Source organism: Trematomus bernacchii, unplaced genomic scaffold (assembly GCF_902827165.1).
Source record: "Trematomus bernacchii unplaced genomic scaffold, fTreBer1.1, whole genome shotgun sequence".
Lineage (NCBI taxonomy): Eukaryota > Metazoa > Chordata > Actinopteri > Perciformes > Nototheniidae > Trematomus > Trematomus bernacchii.
Window position 1 is genome coordinate 2907365 of NW_022987656.1, and position 21623 is coordinate 2928987.

At 39.8% G+C, this 21623-nt stretch overlaps 1 protein-coding gene across 1 annotated transcript in view; it reads right to left on the reverse strand.

Annotated features, from left to right (window-relative positions):
- kiaa1109 (KIAA1109 ortholog) overlaps positions 1-21623 on the reverse strand; it is a 131797-nt gene that overhangs the window by 60050 nt on the left and 50124 nt on the right. The window contains 12 exon segments of the mRNA XM_034135314.1: positions 3447-3540; positions 4338-4601; positions 6806-7004; positions 12588-13173; positions 13853-14028; positions 14453-14637; positions 17201-17362; positions 18416-18653; positions 19774-19922; positions 20143-20383; positions 21115-21267; positions 21385-21535. Coding sequence (XP_033991205.1) covers positions 3447-3540; positions 4338-4601; positions 6806-7004; positions 12588-13173; positions 13853-14028; positions 14453-14637; positions 17201-17362; positions 18416-18653; positions 19774-19922; positions 20143-20383; positions 21115-21267; positions 21385-21535 — 2598 coding nt within the window.

A 21623-nucleotide genomic window follows, 5' to 3' on the forward strand; every position in this document is an offset into this window, starting at 1 on the left:
CACTTTCCTGGGTATGAGCAATCAGAACGGTGACACATGTTCCACTATGAATGAAGGTAATGAATTGTACACGTTCGACGCGGCCAAAATGCAATGCAATACTGAAATATACTAATAACACTGGAATAACATTCAGAAATATCAGAATGCTTGAAAGATATTTCAGTATTTTGGCAGACTGGAAATATTACCCATATTTCATTATGTTTTCCTATTTCAATAACCCCAAACATTTTTTACATATGTTTTTGTAAATTAAAATGTAAAAACATTGCATATTCCACACATATATAAAAGAAAATATATGACTAAAGTATCATTTGTTTATATATTTTTTGGTTTCTAGTAGGTGGAACGTTACTATATACACACACAGTTATATGGAAGAGAATAAAGGCTACATGTAAAAAAAGTATTACCGTAAGTTCTGACCAAAAGTGTTTATTTAGGTTGGATATAAAAGTAAGAATTCTGAAAAAGTTTGAAGTTCTTAGAATAAAATCCGAAATAAAAGTCAGAATTTGGAATTTAAATCAAAGTTCTGAGAAAAAACTCAGAATTCTGAGGAAAAAGTCAATTCTGAGATTAAAGTCAGAATTCTGAGAATAAAGCCAGAACTCGTTGACAATTTTAGAATAAAGTAAGAATTCTGAGATTTAAATCTGAATTCTGAGAGAAAAGTTGAAATTCTGAGGAAAAAAGTAAATTACGAGATTAAAGTCCAGAATTCTGAGAAGAAAGTCGGAATTCTGAAATTTGAGTCAGAATTCTAACTTTGACAATTCTGACTTTAATCTCAGAACCCAAAAAAAGAAATCACTTTTGATCGGAACTCAATACATGTTTTTCATGTGGCCCTAATTTACTTCCGTAGAGTTACCAAGGGGAGTCGTGAGAAAATGTTCAGTGCAAATACACACGGATGAAGGTGACTTAGACAAATATAGGATGTAAAATCAGGGCAACTGTGTTTCCATTGACTAATGGATGTGAGCCCTGAATGGTAGCAATAACATACAGAAACTCTTGTTTAGCTGTGCTGGTGGGAGATGTTGGGAAATCCTCCAGTCTATGCAAGTAGTGCAGGAAGAAAAAGCAAAGGAAAAACAAAAAGGAGAAGAAAAGCAGAAGAAAGTTTGAAACAGTTCAGAGACACCATAAACTGAAAAGAAAGTTTTATTCAAGCATTGAAGAGCCATTTCAAAAGGAAAATGTGGTTTGCTCTATCTCATAATTATGACTTCATCTTGTAATTATAACTTTCAATCACAACATTTGTATCTCCTGAGTGACTTTTTATCTCCATTTCGACTATTTATCTCATCATTATGACATAATCTCATATTTATGACTTTGTATCTCATTATTTTGGACTCTCCCATCTCATCTCATAAAAACTCTTAAATATGACTATCTCATATTTTCAAGTTATTCTGTCATAATTATGACGTTTTATTTTATAATCAGGACGTAATCTCAATTAGATTTGTATCTTCTAATTCAGACTTTTTATCTAACAATTACTACTTTGTATCGCTTAATTATAACTTTTTATCTCCTAGTTGGATCTTTCTATCTCAAAACGATGACTATCTGATATTTATGACAGTGTTTCCCCTACCATTGTCTTGGCGGGGCGCTGCGCCCTGCCAACGGAGCCCCGCGCCCCGCCTGAAATTCAAGGGGTTTTATTTTTGTTTTAAAAAAAAAATTAAATTAAAAAAAAATATATATATAGCACCAAATTGCAACTGAAGTAATCTATCTACGGTCACTTTTCACATTGAACATGTGCTCTTTTATTAAATAAACTAAACGCCTATGTTATTTATCCAATGTATGTGCATGTTTCAGTGTCCACTGCTTTGCGTATTCACATTCTCCCTCCGCTCTGTTTCTGAAGGGCTTATTAACTTATTAAGGCTGTTGATTGATAAAGAACTTACATTCTAACCACAATAAAATGAGCCCTCAAGGATAACCACAGTTACATTTTGTTGCCAGAAAACTGCATCTGGATTTTGAAGAACTAGTCTGCGAACATTGCAGATACAATGCTTTAACAGGCACCCAACAGACTTTATTGGAGCCTGTTGTTGAATATTGACTTACTATGTCTTTGTCATTCATTTATGTCGACCATTCTTATATACATCTGAATGTGGGACAATTTAACACATCAGTAGCAACTACAAAGCACCAAGTTAAAAATGTAAAGACACAAGTGCAGTTGAGAGCACACTGTATGAAAATAGGATTAAGTGTTAGTTTTACATTCACAGCGTCTGTTAAATAGAAGATGAAAAAAAGCTTCTTATTGAAGCAGCAGTAGAAACTGAATCATAGCAGCGTGGAGATGCATCAGTCTGTCTCCGTGCATGACTACGAGGCTTATAACTTCATTAGGGTGCTTATGTTTTGAGGAAATTGCTCGCAGTGTAAACAAAAACTACTATTAACATTTCCCAGCTGCGAAGGACTCTGTAATTGGCTCACGCTGAGCGGCAACGCTTGTGGAAAACACTGCATCCGCTCTTTAGATGACACTTACAAAGGAAGTCGACAATAAAGCATCTACAGTATGTGCGAGTTCTGTTGCTGTGTTCTTATATAAGTTAAGATATTCTTCTTTGACAACACTCACTATTTAGATACCTCTTGTTTGGGTATCTTAAATAAGGCAATACATGTTTCAATAATACTTTTGAGCTGAGAAGTTCAAAATCCTTCCCGCAGGTAAATCCAATAGTTGATGTATTTTTGAACATTGAATACATCTTAATGAAATATAGTAAAAAAACTAAACTGATTTCAAACTTCAGAAAGCAAGGTTTTGGAGGAATACACTGTTAAAAATGATCGGTAAACTTTCTTCTCAAAGCATTTCTTCCAAGATGAGACAAACACTTGACATTCTAAAAGAGTGGTGCAGGAATGAGTCTTAAAACTTGGAAATGAGTTAGCATTTGACCACTTTTGGTTCCTTTGTCTTGAAGTTGACATGTTTCTGAACGTGTTATTGGTTAGATGCCTGAAAAAAGGTCTGTGGTTTACACAAGCTGAAGATATTCTCAAGTCTTTTTCTACAACATGAAAACGTCAGTAATTACCCCACTTGTGAATGTCTGAAGCTTCTACGCGTCTTGAAACGGTGGTTGCTAACAAGTGGCTTAACGAGACTACTAAACGTCATCACGCTAAACATTAGCCGCCTTTAGCTTAGCGGTAGTGACGTGAAGGCATGCGATTGTGATGTAGTTCGTTTATAGAATTAGGTTAGCTTTCTACTTTGATTTATGGTTAAAATATGTTATTGTGAATATCTTCCTGCTGAACAAAATGTGTAAGTATCATAACTGTTTGCCAGAGATTTGTTTTCTGAAATATTCTGAAAAGCCATCGCTGCACCAATCTTAAAACAGACGTTAAAGAGAAATTGTACGTACTGGATGTCGGGGGTTATGCCCTCCAGGAGAACAATGTTTACCCCCCCAATGTGAGCCGAGGCACACGTCTCTGTCATCTTCTGGTGCAGGATATCTGTGGACACAAAAATGAAAAGAAAGATTACATCAAACAGATTTAACTTTTAATCAGAATTGCTTTCTGCCAGACAGAAATAAAATGATTTTTATTGCCTATTGATGCAATGGCTTTAGAATGTATATCTTAAAACTCCTGAAAAGAAGAATAAATGGTAAAAACAATTCAAGGCCAAAGTCTACAGATATTGTTTATTAAAATGGAATTCATCCAAAAGACTGATTTTCGAATTATTCAAAAGCTTCATCGTCATACAGTATGCACCAAGGCTACAGCTTGGCATTGGCCATGAACATCTTAAGTCCCAGGATCCTCCAACAATAACTTTAACATTCAAACAAAGAAGGCATTAAAGGGAGGAAAATAATACTGAATTATAAATAATGGTGCAAGTAAGGAGAAGAGTTAGGCATATTAACTCTGTTAGAATAAACTGTGATGTGATCCTACAAAATGAATGGACATTATGGTTACGGTCGAATTGTCAGCATTCTGAGAAAAGCTCAGAATTCTAAAAATATCTAAAATCACAGTAAAAGTTTCTCTGACTTTAATCTCAGAATTCTTACTTTTTCTCAGAACTCAAAAGATAATTCACATGTGGCACTAATCCTCTTCCGTACATTATCAATATCAAGGTATTTTGTCCAAAATATCATGATATTTGATATAATCCATATTTCCCATCACTACTTAAGACTACACCAAACACAGGGCTTTTTTCTTTACACATCAGGGAATTGAAGGTAAGTACAACTATTTCCGATGAGCACCCACACAGATCTCCGCCTCACCTTTCATCTTCTCCTTCAGTGTGAAGCTTCCGTGGATCTTCTTGAGCTCCGCCTCCATGGTGAGCCCTCCGATGTCGGCCTCCAGGTGTGTGCGGTTCACCATGCCGATGCCGAACACGATGAGCGTGACGTGCTGCGGCTCGGAGCTCACCAGGCTGCGCCGCCGCCCCCCTGAGCCCGGGGGCTTGTTGGGGGTGGAGTTATCCTGCTGCTCGTTCTCAAAGATCACTTTACAGAACGGCTCCGAGGGCCGGCGGCCACCTTCTGCAAGGATAAGGTGAGTTTGGTAAATACACATGAAGAAGAGATTTAAAAGAATAACTCAGTTCAGGATCAAGTGCTTGTTGTTGTAATTCTTATTTTGGCCACAAGGGGTAAAAGTGCACTATTTATATAAAGCATTTTCTATTTTCCCTTAAAGTCGATTCATCCCTTCCGTTTAGTTTTTACACTTCATCCCGTCACCTCTGTTTGCCACAAAATAATTGTACTATTGTTTATAAGAGTAATTTTCTTTAAATTAATTATTCGTTCTCTCGATACAAAAACTGTGTTCGTAAAAAAAAGGTTTTACGAACTGAGAAAGATTATTCTTCGATCATCTTTTTTCCACCCATTCTTAAGGCAAACGCACAGAAAAGAAACCATTTTAGATCAGAACAAAACATTTGATTATCAGATTCTTTTTCTCCCTCATTTGCATCTCAGGGCTTCCATATAAATCCTCTATTCTCTGATATCATCAACACTAAATTACATGAGAAGAACATGATTGAAGTCAAGATTCATAAAATACACCATAAAAACCTTTCACTACATAATTAGAATACTTTTGTGAAGACTAGACATTAATTGTGGGATGTTATTTTATTACACTACGGTGAAGTGTTTGTTTAACTGTAGGTTTAGCAGGATAACATGAGGCTATTTTGGACCTGTGACAATTACTGTACTGTAGTTTAAAACATAACCGAGCAAGGTTTAGTCCCACAGGAACTCATTCTGTCATTGTATCAAGGTGTCCCACTACTACAGGCTCCTCTCATAGTTAATGAAGCCCTCAGGGAATTGTTGCATCTACAGCAGCAAAAGGTATTATCAGGAAACATTGACTGAAAAAAGAAAGAACTATAGAGCTAAAAGGAAGTAGCGAACCACATATGTATGATTGATATACATTACTGTGGCAAAAGACAACGTTTTAACTTCTCCTGTCCCTTGTGTTTCAAGTGTTCACTGTAGAAGTTGTCGCAAAGACTAACATTAAGGTTTCTGTTTTTCTCAGCGTCTACTAAAGGCGACAGATATTGTCAGGTCAGGGAAAAAGTAAGGAATATATTTAGATATATTATCCAACCATCCATGCATCCATCATCTGCCGCTCATCCGCTAAGTGTATGTATGTAAACATCAGCTGAATGACATGTAATGGCATATATTGTTTGTAGTGGTAGATACTTTGGAGAAGAGTTTAAAACACTCCACAGCATTGCATTTTGGTTTTCATGGCGTTGTGCCATAATAGAGTCTTCATTATCCTGGGAGATGGTACCTAGTGGCACACAGATTTGAAGAGTGAAAGTGAAGCTAAATGCCAATGGTGTCTTTTTACTACATTACGCTATGCAATCAACATTTACTTGATCAATTATAAAGGTTAAGTATTAGTATTTCAGTATTAGTTAGAAAAATGTAATGTAGACTCTATGATTCAGCTTTTAAAATGTTGTTTTTCACCCAACAAAATAATGCTATTCATCATCTGTGGACTATTTTCATCCACACAGCATGAAATGGGACAAAATAGGTTGTGAGGAATAGTGGGATTATGTGGGGGAAAAAAAATCTCTGAATGTCACGTGTCCACTATTGGTTCTTGGAGATATCAGATCATATTAGATTGTCAACGTAGTTATTTGAAATGTCCTTAACTCTGTACTATATATATATATATTATTATTATTTTGTAATGTCATCTCCTTTATATGTGTCCTGCCTGTATTTAATAGAAATAAATCAGTTTTTTGCCATTTAAACTAAGAGCACATTATTATTATGATTATCGTTACCATTATTAATGGAAAATAGAGTATTAAATGCATAATTGCATGCAACATACCAGCAGCTGAGTACTAACTTTTGTGTAGGTAGCATGCATACAATGACACATGCAATGTATGAGTATAAAGACGAATGCATAGTATTTCTAGAGTAGGGTCAATAAAGTGGTCATAAAACAGTAAAAAGGCATACTTCAGGTTGGAGAGGAGGAAAGGAGGAAGAGGGAGGAGAAAATAAAGATTTGACAGCAATAGAAGGAAGAAGAGAAATCACAAAGAACAACAACAATTTGTTCAAAATATAAGGAGATAAATTAAGCTATAAACTGTAGTTGTGCCCAGTGAAGCAGAATGGAAATACATGGAGGGACACCAGGAAGAGGATGAGTGGCCGGGGCCGGCTCCCACCTGACAGACAGTTCTCTGGGGAGCTCTTCTCCAGGATGCCGGTGGGGTCGGAGATGAGGGAGTAGAAGTTGAGCAGCTTGTACATGTTCTGCCAACACTCTGCCGACGGCTCGCTCTGCTCCGACACCGTGATGGAGTCCGAGTCGTCCATCTGGATGGCCATGTGGTCGGCCACGTCACGAGAGCCCTTCCTCGACACCTGAACACAACACTCCACGTTACTAACAAGTAGAAATGTCACAGCTGTTTTCCAGGAGCCACTTACTGCCAGACAAGCTGATAAATATTGACATACACATCTTTATTAGCTTGTCACTGAATTTGACTAGAATGGAAATCCCAGAATAGTCCTCTATCTGCCTTACGGTATTTTCGTTTTACTTGAGAAGATAACATTTGTGTGGCTCTGTGGATTTCATCTATAAAATGTCAGCGCTTGATAGTACATTTTGACAGCTTTTAAAATCTCCCCTGAATAGCAGAGGATAATATTTATTTAATTAGTATTTCATACACTATTATAAACTGTTACTTAAGGTTGTTTATTTTTAACACCTTTTATTTATTTATTTGTTTAGTTATGTAATAATTAATCCGTCTTATTTTCCTGTATGGGCTCATTTTTCAGTTTTAAATGTGAAATAATATTAATAACCTTTCAAATCTTTTTTTTTTATGTGATCGATAATATTTCTATCCTTTAAAATCGATCTATCCATTTATTCATTCGTTTATCTGTTGATTCATTTATTTATTATTCTCTTAAGTTGCTTTATTTTCCTACATGGCAGAACTTCAGTGTTAGTATTATTAGATCTCAGTGGTGCGTTTGACACTGTTGACCACAACATATTACTAGACCGACTGGAAAACTGGGTGGGACTTTCGGCAACAGTTCTAAATTGGTTTGAATCCTACTTAAAGGACAGAAAAAACTTTGTTTCTATAGGTAAATACTAGGGATGCTCCGATCGATCGGTCACCGATCGAGATCTGCCGATACTCACTCTCTACCGATCGATCGGTGCTCTCTAAACATGCCGATCGCGAGGGCCGATCGCATGACGTAAAATACATGACACTTTTCTCTGTGCGCGGCAAAACAAGCTCGCCAAAATGGCTTCACCGGTCTGGCATTATTTTAAGGTGTCCGAAAAAGACAGTAAAATAGCGGTATGCAACGTGTGTGTGAAGCAGAAACCCTGCAGCTCCACCCGCTGTGACGGAGCGGTGAGCGGAGCAAAACACACAAGAGTTAGACCTAACACACTTAGCTATTTTATCTACTTCTGGAACAAGCTAAACTAGTTATAAATATGTTTATTCTTCACTGTCGGCCTCACACATTACTGGATCAGCGAGCTGCATGAGACGATACTGACGGGCTGTCAGGAGAGGGAGAGCGGGGGAGAGAGAGGGGGAGAGAGAGGGGGAGAGAGAGAGGGAGAGAGAGAGGGAGAGAGGAAAAGAGAGCGCTTGCTCATTTCTCCCGTGTTATTATCCAAAGTGAATGTAAACTTGAATAATATACATAATTTGAATGTAATAATTAAGTTGATTGTTGTTTGTGGAAGCTCCAGTGAATGAGCCCCATTAACTGAGTTTTAAACATCACTTTAAATGGAAGATTTAAAGTGATGTTTAAATCTTCCATTTAGGCCCCGCCCACTCGATCGGATCGGCGATCGGTATCGGCAGATACTGATTCCGGCGATCGGCGATTGGCGATCGGCGATCGGCCCCAAAATTGGCGATCGGAGCATCCCTAGTAAATACACATCTCAGTTGACAAATATGACATGTGGGGTACCTCAAGGCTCCATCTTGGGGCCTCTTCTCTTTAACATCTACATGCTACCACTGGCTCAGATAATGAAAAACAACAAAATAAGTTACCATAGCAATGCGGATGACACACAAATGTACCTAACCATTTCACCAGGAGACAATGCTCCAATTCAAACACTGAGTAATGCGGCTTTTACACCAGCGCTTTTCCCTTTCTAGCTCCTAGCTAGAGCTTTTCTGGTTCAGCTCCGGTTTCCCTTTTCAGCTCCCGCTCTGTTCACACCGCCCAGCTGCCGCTGCTGCGTCATGACGTCACCGCTTACATCGCTGATTTTCTCCCCAACGGAGCTCAGAACAACAACGGGGGGGGGGGACTGCGTCGGGTCGATGATCGTGTTGCTTTTAATCATACGAAGCCAGATTAAATTAAATAACGACTTCTCCAACCTTACACTTTTCTCCAGAGTGCCGTGGTTCATTGTTTATTAATGTGTTTCAGCGGCATTTACCGACCGCTGCAGTGCTGGCTGCTCTTCCACGGGAGTTTATTCTCCCGTTAGCTCCGGGTTAGCTCACACGGCTCTAAAGTATTCACTGTCTGACTGTCACACAAGCAGCTGATACATATCCCCAGTTCCCCTTAAGTGAATGTGTGTCAGTCTGAATTGACGCTGTTTGGCATCACAACGCTGTTATGAAAGTTTCTCTGGTATAACATGGGTGATGTTAGCATAGCAACCGAAGCTAAACTGACTACTTGCTAAGCCGTTTTCTACAGGCACATTTTACCAGCGTATTTTTCATTATGATTCTACTTGTGATAGTCGGACATGACTGCTTGTAGGCAGGCATGACGAGACTCTTCAGTCGACCCATGTTCAGGGGAGGTGGGTTTAGTTTCCTGCACGCCTCGACGTAAGAGAGACGTAAGCGACGCCGCGTCATAGCTCCGAAGCTCTTGCCTCTAGACCGACAACTTTTTGGAGCTGGAAGTGAACCGCATTCCGGAGCTATGACGCGGAGCCGCTGCGGTGTGAACAGGAAAAAGCGCCGGTGTGAAAGGGGCATAAGTGCATTGAACAAATCAATGACTGGATGTGTCAGAACTTTCTCCAATTAAACAAAGATAAAACTGAGATAATGGTTTTTGGAGCCAAGGCAGAACATATAAACGTTAGCGCTGAGCTTCAGTCTGCAATGTTCAAAACAACAGATAAAGCCAGAAATCTAGGTGTAGTCATGGACTCTGACCTGAGTTTCAACAGTCACATTAAAACAGTTACTAAATCAGCCTACTATCATCTAAAGAACATATCTAGGATTAAAAGACTAATGTCACAGCAGGATTTGGAAAAACTTGTCCATGCTTTTATCTTCAGTAGACTTGACTACTGTAATGGTGTCTTCATAGGTCTCACTAAAAAATCTATCAGAAAGCTGCAGCTAATTCAGAACGCCGCTGCTCGAGTCCTCACTAACACTAAGAAAGTGGATCACATCACTCCAGTTCTGAAGTCTTTACACTGGCTTCCTGTGTGTCAAATAATTGATTTCAAAATACTGCTGCTGGTTTATAAAGCACTGAATGGTTTAGGCCCAAAATACATTTCTGACCTACTGCTAAAGTGTGAACCATCCAGAACTCTCGGGTCTTCAGGGACTGGTCAGCTTTCTGTCACCAGTCAGAACTAAACATGGAGAAGCAGCGTTCAGTTGTTATGCTCCAAATATCTGGAACAAACTACCAGAAACCTGCAGGTCCGCTGCAACTCTTACTACTTTTAAATCCAGGCTGAAGACTTTTCTTTTTGTCGCTGCTTTTAATTGAGCTATTCATATCTTAAACTGCACTGTAACTTTTATTCACGTGTTTTTTTCTTTTAATGTTTATTTTAATATCTTGGCTTTTTAATGACTGATTTTAAATGCCATTTTGCCGCTGGTTTTAATTGATATATTCAGGCTTATTATTTTTGGGGTTAAAGTCCCCTACGTGTATTGGGGTTAAAGTCCCCCCGTAGGTAGTTAAAGTCATTATTGGGGTTAAAGTCCCCTCATAGGTGGTTAAAGTCCCCTACGTGTGCCGTTTTGGTTTCAAGACCCTGGTTCGCGGAGAACACCAAAAAAGTCCTAGAAAAGACAACTTAAAAACTAATGTGCATTCATAAAAAAGAGGAATAGTTTTGGCGAAAACTAAAAATCTATCTTACAGTAAAGGTCATTTTATACCATTGCTTTTAAATGAGTGTTTTTAAATGTCATTTTATACCATTGCTTTTAAATGAGTGTTTTTAAATGTCATTTCATAATATGTTTCTTAGTGCTCTTAATGTCTTTCATTTTTGTAAAGCACTTTGAATTGCCTTGTGTTGAAATGTGCTATATAAATAAACTTGCCTTGCCTACATGGAATCAATTTATTTTTGTATTGATCTATTATTCAAATTACAATGCAGGGGGTGCAGGGGATGGGTGGGGTGTGGGTAGGGTTAGTGTATAAATAAATGTCACATCATGGAGCTGAGGGGTAAATATCTGAATCATTTCTCTTTTCATTGCTCTACTGTTTACTGTCCTGAGTCAGGTAATGAAGACCCCCTGAACTCGTGACATTGACTCCAGTGAGCAGGAAAGTGACTCGGTCCTTCTGCAGAGAGAGATTTCTTGGTTTATATTTCTCGAAGGTATTGTGGCATCTGATACCTTGTCTACTTTGATATAAATCCCTTCACTTCAAAGCAACAAGTTTGACGTACATGTTCCAACTGTCAGGAGAAAAGAAAACTTCCCCTGTGAGAACTGTCGAGTCAAACAGAGCTGCGGAGAAGACTCTACCAGAGACTGAATGAAAGACTCTCCCCCCCGACAGCTGACTCTGTTCCTGTCTTACTATCTACTGGCTCCCTCTACAGTTTGAGTGAAGAAAAGTTTCAGAATGATATTTCTGATGTTACTAAACAAGTCTGAAGGACTGGACAGGTTGAATAATTGAGAGCATTTACCACTATCTGAGAAAGATTTTCACTAAAGACCTCGGGAAGATACTGGTTGTTCAAACTTCAAAAAAACGCAAATGATGCAATTTAGGAGTTTAACTACATTTCTAATTTCTTTTGGTGGCAAAACGATTTGGAAAACAAAGCTATTCTTATTATAAAAATAAAAACCCACTTTCTTACATAAGTTATAGGTAAAATGCAACAAAGAAACAAAAGTAAAAAATAAAATAAAATAGGAGAACAAAATTGTTCTAACTATATGGGGCTTGAAATTGTTATTTTTTTCAGCATTTCAATTATGAAGATAGACAAAAATACGATGGACTTTTTCACAATATCTGGCATTTTATAACCCCAACGATTGACCAATTAGTTGAGAAAATGATCTGCAGTTGAATCCAAAATAGAAGTAATTCAGCTAGTTTCAGCCTAATTTTTTTTTCTTCCTGTTGCCACATAGCCAATATCAAAATGGAGCATGACAATTTGAAAGTCTAAACACTCACTACGAACATAGGGTTATTAATGCAATATTGCTGAAAGTTGAAATCTTGAAACGTATGGTCACGGTAGTATGTATGGTCATTTTTGAGACTTCAAACTCCCAAAAATAAATCTGAAAGCACTTTATTTATCATGTTTTTTATTTGAATTTGACTAATGGGTAACTAAAAGCATTATTAATGCAGTTTCTGAGATTGTAGACTTGTATATCTTTTGTTATTAACACGTTATGTTTTGAATCTATAAATACTAATATACTCCACTGTGTACTAGTTGTATACAGATGAAGAATGTTTGATTTTATTGACATGTATTTGAGCCTTATTTAACCCTTTTGTTTTATTCATAACTGATTATAATATTATTCTTTTTTTTAAACAATTTTTCCATTTTTGTTTGACTCAAAAGCAACTGTGTGCTTTTGCAAATGTTTATCATAAGAAAGTAAAATTGAAATACATTTTTAAAACATGTTTCTCGATCATGATCACCTTGGAGGTGCGTCGCTCCGATCGTCCCAGGGAGGTGCGTCCTCTCGGCTCCCTCCTCCCCAGCGTGTCCATGCCTGACGGAGGTCCATTGGCCGGTAAACCCCCGGCGCCGCCTGCCCCCCCTCCCCCTCCTCCCCCCACGCCTCTCTTGCTCCTCAGTGTTTGCGTCCCGCTGCGCCCCGCCCCGTTGATGCTTCCCCGGGAGCTGCGGCTGAAGTCCGTCGACCTGAAGTGTCGGTACGGCCGCGCCTTGAAGGTGGGGGTGGGGGAGGCGGAGCCGGCGGTGTAGCGGCTCAGCTTGATGTCCGTCTGCGTGGCCTTGATGTCGTCGATCATGGTGCTGAACTGGTGGATGAGGCGCACCAGGGCCATGTCCACCCGCTGGCTGATGGCCTGGCAGGCGGTGGTGAAGTCGCAGTGGAAGGTGTTGTAGTGGCGGCGGTTCAGGTCGTGGAAGGACAGCGGGGCCGCGGTGGGGCCCTGAGGAGCGCTCGTCGACTTCTCCATCACCACCGCGTTCAGGCTGAACGTCTCGATGAGCAGCGCCGGCTTGAACTCCAGCGGGGGGAGGTTCACCATGCCTTGTCTGAGGACAGAGGGAGGGAGAGGAGAGGGTTATGTGTGTGTGATTAGCTGACATACTGTCCGGGCTGCACATTTTGTTGATATCGCAATTAGGGCGAATAGAGTGATTAATTGAAGATGTATTTTCGTAGGCAGACCTGGAAGTAAACATCTCAAGGGTTCCAACAAAATCCAATGATATCCACTGGATTTTGCAGTGCTGGAAAAGGTTCTAACTGTGGCCAAAATATACTTGCACATTTTGTTCAGCGGATTGTATGGTAGATGTTTTATCTCAACTAAAAAGCTAATGTTAGGCTGAACTAGCTACTAGATGATCTTATGACTTCAAGTCACCACCGCTAAACTAAAGGCAGCTAATGTTCACCGTGATGATGCTAATCAGTCTCATTTTGCAACATAGCAACTGTCTTTTAAAGACACATAGAAGTGTCAGTGAGCTAGTAACTGACGGAACAAAACGTGAACATCTTTTAAGCTTAAAAATCATGCAGCCCTTCATTCTATATTTTGGTGAAATCAAAATGTCAACTAATTTCCTGATAATGGAAATAAATACATATATAACAATATGATGACACTGAAGTCTTATTGTTGATTTATTGTCAGGATTTATTTTACCCCCTGAATATTTTGTTTTTTTCCAAATCAGTTTAGCTACTGCCTAGGGTTGATCGTACCTCCTGGATCTTTTGTTCTTCCGCTCTTTGGAGGTGTCGGAGTCCACGATGTCTGCCCTGAGACACTCCAGGTTTCCAGAAAAAGACAGATGCTCTCCAAAGTACATCTTGTAGCTGAGAGGAGTGGCGTCCTGGGCCTGGATGCCTGTGTAGCTCAGCAAAGGCTTGAAAACAACCTGAGGAGGGGGAACGGAGATCAAGACACACACAAAGAATACATGTTTTCTCAGATTGTGCAGATTGTACCACCCAGGAAGATAAACATTAATCAAGGCAAGACAACGGATATGTAAAGAGTACACTCAAATATGCTAAGTGCAAATTCACTGTTTCTACTAACAATTATTAGTTTTTCCACCTAGCATAGGTTACATTATTAACATAACATCATTAGCATTGGCGGAATGTAAATTAAGCACATTTACCCAAGTATTATATTTTAAGTCCAATTTTGAGGAACTGGAATTGTTTTACTATATTTTGTTCTAAAACCGAGTAAATGTTTCCCCCGGGATTATTTACTAATGTAAATGTACCTTCCTCATTTAAATTCTAATGTTTGTATAAATATTTGTATTCCATTGTTGATGTTCACAGCACCTGAGCGTCGGCCAGCTGGACAGCGGCCGGGCACTGGTTCCCCTCCTCGATGTCGGCCATGTCGTCCTGGCTGGTGCTGTGCTGAGAATGCTGGGACTGCGTCCCGTCCAGGGTGTTCTGGTCGCTGGACAGCACCGTGTTGAAGTCTGAGGCAGAGGGGATTGTGGGTAGGTTGCACGCCCCACCTGCAGGTGTAGAAGAGATGATTAGGATACATGTGGTGTGAGCTGGAGCTGATGCTGTGTGATGTCTGCAGGACGAGTTCACCCCAGAACACGTGAGCGGCTCAGGGTTTACTGTTAATATAGGGTTGGGCAATATGGATTCAATCATATATACAATACACAGAAACTGTACTTATTTCACAATTACAATCTTTATACACCACTGCATATTTTGTAATATACATATTGTAGAATGGCCATACTATTAATTTATCTTCTTATGTTTGTGGAATATTCTTACTGTATTTTATTTCACAATTTCATTTAAATGTATGATTACATAAATATGATATATATATTCTATTTTCAAATATGTAATTTTTTATTACACATTTGTATCTAACTACTTGGGTTAATACGATTTTTTTTTATTGTATTATAGCTTTGCACATTTTATTTAACTTCATATTTTAATATGAACATTTTATTATATATTTTATTGCACATTTCTAAATAACCTTTTATGCTTACATAAATATTTGTATTCTATTTTATCTTTTTTTGAACATTTTCATTTAACTTCTCCTGTTAATATAAATATGTAGCTATATTTTTATTTTAAAATATATTTGTATTGCCTACGTTTATTACAAATAAAATAATAAATATATAAAATATATATATACTCCCTATATTTAAATAATATATGTCACAAAACCCTCATTCTGATTTGATGAATTTTGCAACAATATTCTAGGGTGGACTGTTGGGTCTTAATGTTATGCAGCCTCTAAAACCTTGACGATTATGACACATAAGGAAATAATATGGATGCATCAGCCAGCCCGATGGTAATATGAGCAGCAGAGAGTGAGCAGAGTGCCTCAGGGTGAACCACTTTACCTCTCCGCCTCCTTATAAACACAGATGTTAGAGTGAATTAAATGGAAGGCAGGCGTCACATTAAACTGAGCGTAAAGAGGAACTTTATGGCCATTTTATGCAGAATTTGGAAGTGTAAACAGCCACATCTTATTCCTTTAATGTGTCTGTGTGCTTTGCTGCCAATGACTGACACCTAGGTGGGGAGATAACGGCAGCACTTATCATCATGGGCTCATATCCAGCCGTTTTTCATGCAACATAATTGCACCACCACATCAGCTAAACTGTGCAGGTAAGATGCATCTTCACAGAGATCAAGTGACTCAGAAAATGAGAGGAAGTACAGATGAGCAGAGGCTTCGTAGATTCTAGGTCGCTAAAATCCCCTCAAATGCTCTGGTTCCTAAATAATGTTTGGAAGGAGCAGTGAGCGAACAGCACAACTGTATCCATCCATCACACTGCTGCAGGCCAGTCAGAGAGTTTAACACACTACATATCCACTATATAAGTACATGTGGGGTACTATGTGATCATTTTAACGCAATTTTCAATTGTTTGAAATTAATATTGAAGTGGATAAGGGCCATATGTAACAATGTTTTTGGAGATCTGAGATAAAGTCAGAATTCTGTCTTGAATCTCAGAATTCAGACTTTTAAAAAATAAAATAAAAATAAAGTATTGTGAATATTTCCTCAGATTTCTGAGTGTAATCTCAGAATTATTACAGAATTATTAAATTAAAACAAATGTTGTGCAACACATGATTCGAAGATTGCACTAATCCATATTGCGATTTTGATATCATTTCAATAATTTGTGCAGCCTTAATGACCACTATTAACCTATGAGGTGTAAAGATTTCAAACTGATCAAAGGAAAAAGAGCCCTGGTGTTGGACCAAAAACCCAATGTATGGATTGCTGTAGATGGTGCAACCAAATGAACACAATGTATTGATTGAGAAACATTATTGTCTTAAATGGTATCCTTGTCATATTGTACAAAGTCATTACATGTAGAGAACAGCTATAGACAACAGTGCACACTGTAACTGGGTGTGTCTTATTTTTCAACAGATACAAAGGTCAGAATAAAAATCGAAATAATTTCATATAGACAATAGCATTCCTTGTTGATAAATATCTAATCAAGTTCCCTTCAGCATAAATGAAGGTCATCTTATTTTATTTGCACAACTAAAACTATCAGTTTCATTTTTTGTCTGCAGGAAACACTGACACAGAGTTCTAGGTGACTATTAAACTACCAAAGGGGGACAAGCTAACAGCTAGCTAGCTAGTTGACCAACACCGTCAGCACAACACTGAGCAACACTCCCTGACCTTCTTCTGGACTGATAACTGACGGCAGAGGCTGGTACTGGTAGTGGTCGACAGGAGAGTCCGGCGGGTCTAAAACAGCAACATGATGTGAGTTCTGATCTGGTGTACATACTGTGCTTAGTGAAGCATGAAGGTGGTAAAGGGAAAGTTGAAATTGTGTGGGGTTGTTCAATACAATACATTTTAATTCATACATTTTTGTCAATGGAGTCTTGTGTATTTGAAGAAAGGATAACGGTGTTTGTTCCCCTTTAGAAAGGACTGCAGGATATTGCTTAGCTGCAGGTACTTCTGACCCCTTCTCCAAGTATTCTTTCAAATAGAACCCCCTAAAAGCACACGCTGTCTACCTGTCTGCAGGCTGTTGTGCTGGGAGCGGTTCATCGGGGAGTCCTGGACCGCCCCCCCGGTCCTGTTGCCCACAGCGTTGGACATCCAGTTGTAGAAGCTGACGGAGGAGGGCTCCGACAGCAGCGGGTGCTCCGTCATCATGTCCGTTCCTAAACTGTTTCCTGGGGACACACAGGAAGGAGATGGAGAGGTCATTAGAGAGGTCATGGAACAGATGACGGATCATTTTTATCTCGCATCATTGAGGCACATGTGGTAATCAAAACATAAATTGGGATAGAAACAAGATAATAACTTAATATAATCAGAGGCATTTTGGTCAAAAAAAAATACATATATTGGAATGGACCTGGCTTTGGTCATATTAAAACAAAGACGTAACATACAGCAGTGCACACTAAGTTTGTCAAATGTTTAACAAAATAATCAGAATACAAATTGTAATAATTGTAGATACATAGTGGCTTCAAAGGGGCCCTTTAAGAATCATTTTCAGGTTCATAATAGTGTCGTGTGTCTCTACTGTGACATGTCTCCATGCTTTAATGTTCAAAAAGCTCTTTATTTTCCTCATACTGGCTGTGCTGAAACCAGAGCTTAGTATGCTCTGATTGGTTAGATGGTCGGCTCTGTTGTGATTGGTCTACCGCTTAGAAATGTCCCGCCTCTTAGCCTATCAGGTACGATGCGTTGGAGCGCTAGCAAGTTGTCTTTACAGAGCATTTGCATGCACAGAAACCTATATTCCACACTAGAGGAAAGGGAAACCACCGAAAGAATAATAGGAACCTTTTAATCCACAATATAAAGCAATCATGGTTGATCTATGTATAATTAACTACCCTCCAGCGTTAAAAAGGCTAATCTTCTTCGATATATATTTATGATTTGTGATTCTGATTACCATAAACAGTGATGGTCTTTTACGGCAATCAGGAATCTGTTTTCTTCCATCGCTCTATTTCTGGTGCATTTTGTTGCAAAAGCTTGAATATTTCAGCCGGTGATATGATCGGTGTTTGCTTAATGATTAGAGCGTTAAACAAAGCAAACAAGTCATGGCAGGAGCACTGACTCTGCATATTGGTTCACTGTGGGGATGTGCTTAAGGAGAGGACATGCTGTGAATCTATTTTGGGTTTGTTTCCCCTCCCATCACTGAACGGTAGAGGTCAGCCTTGCAGCAGGGATGGCGGCGCAGCGTTGTGAGGTACCTGTGCGAGTGAGGGAGTTGCTCTTGGCGTTGGCGGCGTTGGCGGCAGACGGCTCGTTCCTCTGGGGCATGCCCTCCAGCAGGTTGTGCAGGCTCCTGAAGCTGCCTGTCAGATTGCTCAGGAGGCTCTCCTTGCGCGGGCTGTCCTTAGCTGGCAGGCCTACGCGGCTCACGTGGGCGGGTGAGTCAGCTGCCGTGTCACCGCTGGTGTAGCTCAGCGACTGGTATGGATGGGAGCCCTGTGTGTGACATGGTACAGATTATGTTCGCCTGTGGGGTTTTGTATGAGAAAAGATGAGAAGTTTTTTTTGGACAAAGATACAGAAAAGCAGCCCCTGAGATCGTTTAAAGTTCCAAAGGACTGTGTCCACATAATGTATGACAGAAGAGCTTCAACTCCTTGGATTTTATTATCTCTTTGTGCTACTTTGTATTTGTTTGACACCCACCCGAAGGTGCTTGTTCTCTCACTTTGTATGAATGAGATTCCTCGCTCAGTCTAAGAGCCATATAGCAATATGCGTACGGAGATAAAACACTACACTCAGTGTCTGTCTGGTCAATCTGCTACAAAGAATGGCTCTTTGGTCTCTGTTATGATAGTTTTCGTATGAAAGACACGCTCAAAAACAAGCTTTTTTTTCCTCCAACTTCTAAAGTGACATCACTAGCGCATTTCGGAAAATATGTTCAACTCGAAGAAACCCACATGCACTCTATTTTCAATGGAATGAGTTCAAAGGAAAGACTCTGGTGCCGTGTTATTGTGTTGCTCTGTTGGAGGAGCCTGTGTCCTAAGATTTCCATCCACATAACTAAACTGTAGCTATGTACGTATGACTAATAAAAGCCTTGAACCTTGAACTATGTAGGCACAGGCCCATAGTCAGTACTTGTGCTTTTTAAGGGTGCAACTCATGATACCTTTTGTTATTCATGATTCTGCTGATTATTCCTATACAAATATGACATTTAACAAAGGAGGTACAGGGTTGGTCTCTGCCTAATTTGTACAAAATTGCTTGAAATGAAATGACATGCAGACTATTCCTTGTCTGGAGCTTCTCAAGGTGAACCTATTGTGTTTTGCAGACCATTTACATGCACACAAACTTATATCACACACTACAGGAAAGGAACAAAAGCATTATAAGGCCTCTTTAATAATTGTGGCATGTCAAGGTTTTATTTATTAGTTTTGGACTGCACAATTTCTTGCCATTCGATATAAATGTATAACAGATAACTTTGGTATGAAGATACAAGGGAAGAGTGTGCTGAATCCTGCACAGATTGTAAAGCCAGCTGAGGATCGGTTTTAATTTGGCTCCATAAATACATTTTGACTGACTGACTGACCTTTATCCTGAGTGCAGACTCGTTGTGTGCGTGGGACTTAGACAGCTTCCTCATGATCTCCACCCCGCTGACGGGCCCCGTGTTGGCTTCTTTGGGCGGGGGCCGACTGCTTGCTCCCTCCAGCAACATGGTGTGTTCACTCACTGCGGCTTCACAATAAGCACATCAAATAAAACTCCTGGAAGAACCGTACCAACCTGCTACAACAGTAGTGAACATCCATGCTAGTCATTCATTCTAAAATCTCCTTTCTGTTATTTAAATGTGTGCTAACACTGAGTGAGAAGCAGAGGTTAGAATAGCCATCTGTGCTGACAGATGGCTGGGGGAAAAAAGAGTGTTAGCACTCTGACAGCTGGAAGTCCCCACCTGCATCGAATTCAAATTCAGCTCCGTCGGCGCTGGTGTCGCTCTGCAGCGCGGCGCCGTTGTCCAGGCCCACCATGGTCTCCACCAGGCTCTGGTGAGGCTCCTTGGGCTTGGCGAGCTGGTTGGGCCTCATCAGACCGATGGCTTTAAAGCCCTGAGTGACCACTATAAACTTCATCCACTGTCTGGCCAACGCAACCAGACCCTTCTTTAGAGTCACAAGGGCGGGGACGCCATCATTCTGGAATAAGAGGAGAAGAAGAGGAGAATTAGTGCTACCGGTAAGGGACTCATTAAAAAAGCAAAGCAGAGCCAAAAGCACTTAAGACCACTTAATATAATTGGCATTTTTCTTTAAAGTTCCAATGAGGCTATATAAATAAAAGGTAGCCATTTAACCAGCTATGGTCAAGTTGGAGTGTTTCCTAAAATAAAGGGAATAATAAAGATTTAGACAAAGGTAATACAAATTGGCTTAAATAAGCAAAAACACACTTAACAAATGACACAAATAGAAATATAGTAGATTTTGGAGTATGAAAATATAATGTTGTTAAATGATCCAATGAAAAACTTAACCTTAAAAAACCTATGAGATTTCTTAATTTCAATATCTTAATTATTATCTGGCCTACTCACGTCTATGGTTTTTCATACCCAGTTTAGATTTGGACATGCCCACTTCCGCATTATGACAGTTATTCAGGGCAAAGGTAATGGAGTCTGGATGGGGCAGATCTCAGGTGTTTAGGAAGTTAATTCCAGATCTACAGCGCACAGAAACTGAAAGCTGCCTCTGCATGTTTGTTATTTACCAACAAAACATCAATGAGTAGACGTGTCCCAGATGATCTGGGTGGCTTGCAACAGATCAGCACATTTTACGTGTATTGTGGCCCAGATACCAAAGCCAAAACAGAGCTGTAAGAACTGGGGTGATGTGTTCTAAAAGACTCAGAGGCCTGGCCTTACCATGGTCGCCTCCTCGATGACGGAGTAGTCGGCCTGCTGCAGGTAGCGATGGAGGATGTTGCACAGCATACAGGAGGGGTTCTCATGGAGGTAGCGTGCTCTTTTAGTCACGCGGTTGTACTTGCTTCGGATTGGGATGTGGATGCTCTTTTTCTGTTGGGGAGCGACAAAAATAACTTAATAAAACTTGCAGACATAAAATCTGCAAATCCAGATGTTGAACCCCTTGACATTTGCTGGTCAGTCTGGGTGTACAGATGCACTGCTGACCTCGAGAGCTTCGGTCATGATGCAGCCCATAACGGCACACACGCGCAGAGTGCCCTCCATGTCCAGTTTGCGCAGAGAGGACTTGAGCTGGTCGATGGGAACCAGCCAGGCTCCGATGGCAGGTGTGGCTGTGCTGAGCAGATTCAACTGCCTGTGAACACAACAGGGAGTCAGATGGTTGATCAATATATCCTACAAATATACCTTATTCTCCCGTTTCAGATCAAACACTGAATGTA